Raw genomic sequence first — 1,817 nt, 5'->3', positions numbered from 1 at the left:
TTCCTAAAGATGTTAACAGGGAGGCTCATGTCTGGGTCAGGATGATATCCCAAGTCACTGATAAAATGTAAAAGAGCAAAGTGGCATTGATGGTGCGTGGCGTGGACATCCTGCATGCAGTGGCCACCCTCACTAAAAGAGATGAACTTTGGGAAATAATACTCAGTGGCAGAAAAGAAGGTAGACTATGGAGGAGCCCAAAACAAGAATAAGGTGCAGCCCATTTAGTCTCTGGGTATTATAGAGACCGGTAGCTCTTGAAAATGGTTGATCTGTGAGCGCTGCGTGCATTGAGGGAACACGATATCAATTTAGTGTATCTGAAGTAAATTGCTTGATCTTATACTGGTAAGAATAATGGCATAACACCATTACCGAATACTTACAAATATACATTGCATCATGTCAATAAGATTTATTTGTAACATTTTTAGAAAGAAACAATGATAAACTCACAGAAATTTTGCAAGTATAGCTCACTTACCCCCTTCACTAACTGGAATCATAGGAGAGTCTTTTGAATCCTACCATCTAACGTTTTACTATGTGTTTCCTACAAACAAGACTATTCTCCTAAATAATCCCCATACACCAATGAAACACATTACTCCATCGATTCCTGAGGAATATTTCAAACTGTCAAAAAAAAAAAAAAAAAAAAAAAAAACCTAAAAACTGTCTCTCATAACAAAATAGTCCCCAGTGGAAACACATTCTCTGCCGACATATTTGTGCTACCCTGCTCTTACCTGGGACACCTGGGGACACTGAGCAGGTGCTGAGTTACTGACATGAGCCAGCCCTGCAGCTGTGCCCAGTCTGCCCCATCTTCTGCTCATTTGCATGTTCTCAGGGCACGTCCTCCTACCCTGAAGACTTCTTAATAGGCTGGTTACACTTCGTGCAGGAGTTAGACCCAGTCTGGACGCAGCATGGACATCAGGGTCCCCGCTCAGCTTCTAGGGCTCCTGCTGCTCTGGCTCCCAGGTAAGGAAGGAGAACAGTTGGAATTTACGTGGCCCAGTGTATTCAGTACAGCCTGGCTCTTCAGGGAACTTCTCTTACAATTGTGTGGACATTTGTTTTTATGTTTCCAATCTCAGGTGCCAGATGTGACATCCAGATGACCCAGTCTCCATCCTCCCTGTCTGCATCTGTAGGAGACAGAGTCACCATCACTTGTCGGGCGAGTCAGGGCATTAGTAGCTGGTTAGCCTGGTATCAGCAGAAACCAGGGAAAGCCCCTAAGCTCCTGATCTATGCTGCATCCACTTTGCAAAGTGGGGTCCCATCAAGGTTCAGCGGCAGTGGATCTGGGACAGAATTCACTCTCACCATCAGCAGCCTGCAGCCTGCAGCCTGAAGATTTTGCAGTTTATTACTGTCAACAGCATAATAGTTACCCTCCCACAGTGTTACACACCCTAACATAAACCCCCAAGGAGAAGATGTGTGAGGCTGGGCTGCCCCAGCTGCTCCTCCTGATGCCTCCTTGGGCTGAGACTGTTCCTCAGATGCAGCCACACTCTGATGGTGTTGGTAGAGGAGGACATGAAGTCACCTCTGCACCCGAATTCTTTTCTCTTTCTCAGCCCCAACTACACAGACATAGCAATGCCTCTGTTGATTTAATAAAGACAGATCATGACGCCTGAGGAGTCTAGTTTACGGCTTCAGTTGGAATTCATATAACAGAGAAGATGCCACTATAGATATTCTAAGCAGGAATTGTCTTAATACAGAGAATTACAGTCTAAACTACTGAAGTCTAAATAAAATGGAGAGATGAATCTCTAAATTTAATGTTTTGCTTGCAA

The 1,817-nt window shown here is 44.4% G+C and overlaps 1 gene segment (V, D, J or C); it reads left to right on the top strand.

Moving 5' to 3' along the window:
* Positions 1–920: 920 nt before the first annotated feature.
* Positions 921–1,408, top strand: LOC104676471. The segment is given in 2 exon segments: positions 921–987; positions 1,104–1,408. Coding segments are annotated over 2 exon segments (315 nt in total).
* The last annotated feature ends 409 nt before the right edge of the window (positions 1,409–1,817 follow it).

Source organism: Rhinopithecus roxellana, chromosome 17 (assembly GCF_007565055.1).
Source record: "Rhinopithecus roxellana isolate Shanxi Qingling chromosome 17, ASM756505v1, whole genome shotgun sequence".
Lineage (NCBI taxonomy): Eukaryota > Metazoa > Chordata > Mammalia > Primates > Cercopithecidae > Rhinopithecus > Rhinopithecus roxellana.
Note: the sequence above shows the minus strand (reverse complement) of the source record. Positions and strands in the feature narration are given on the sequence as shown.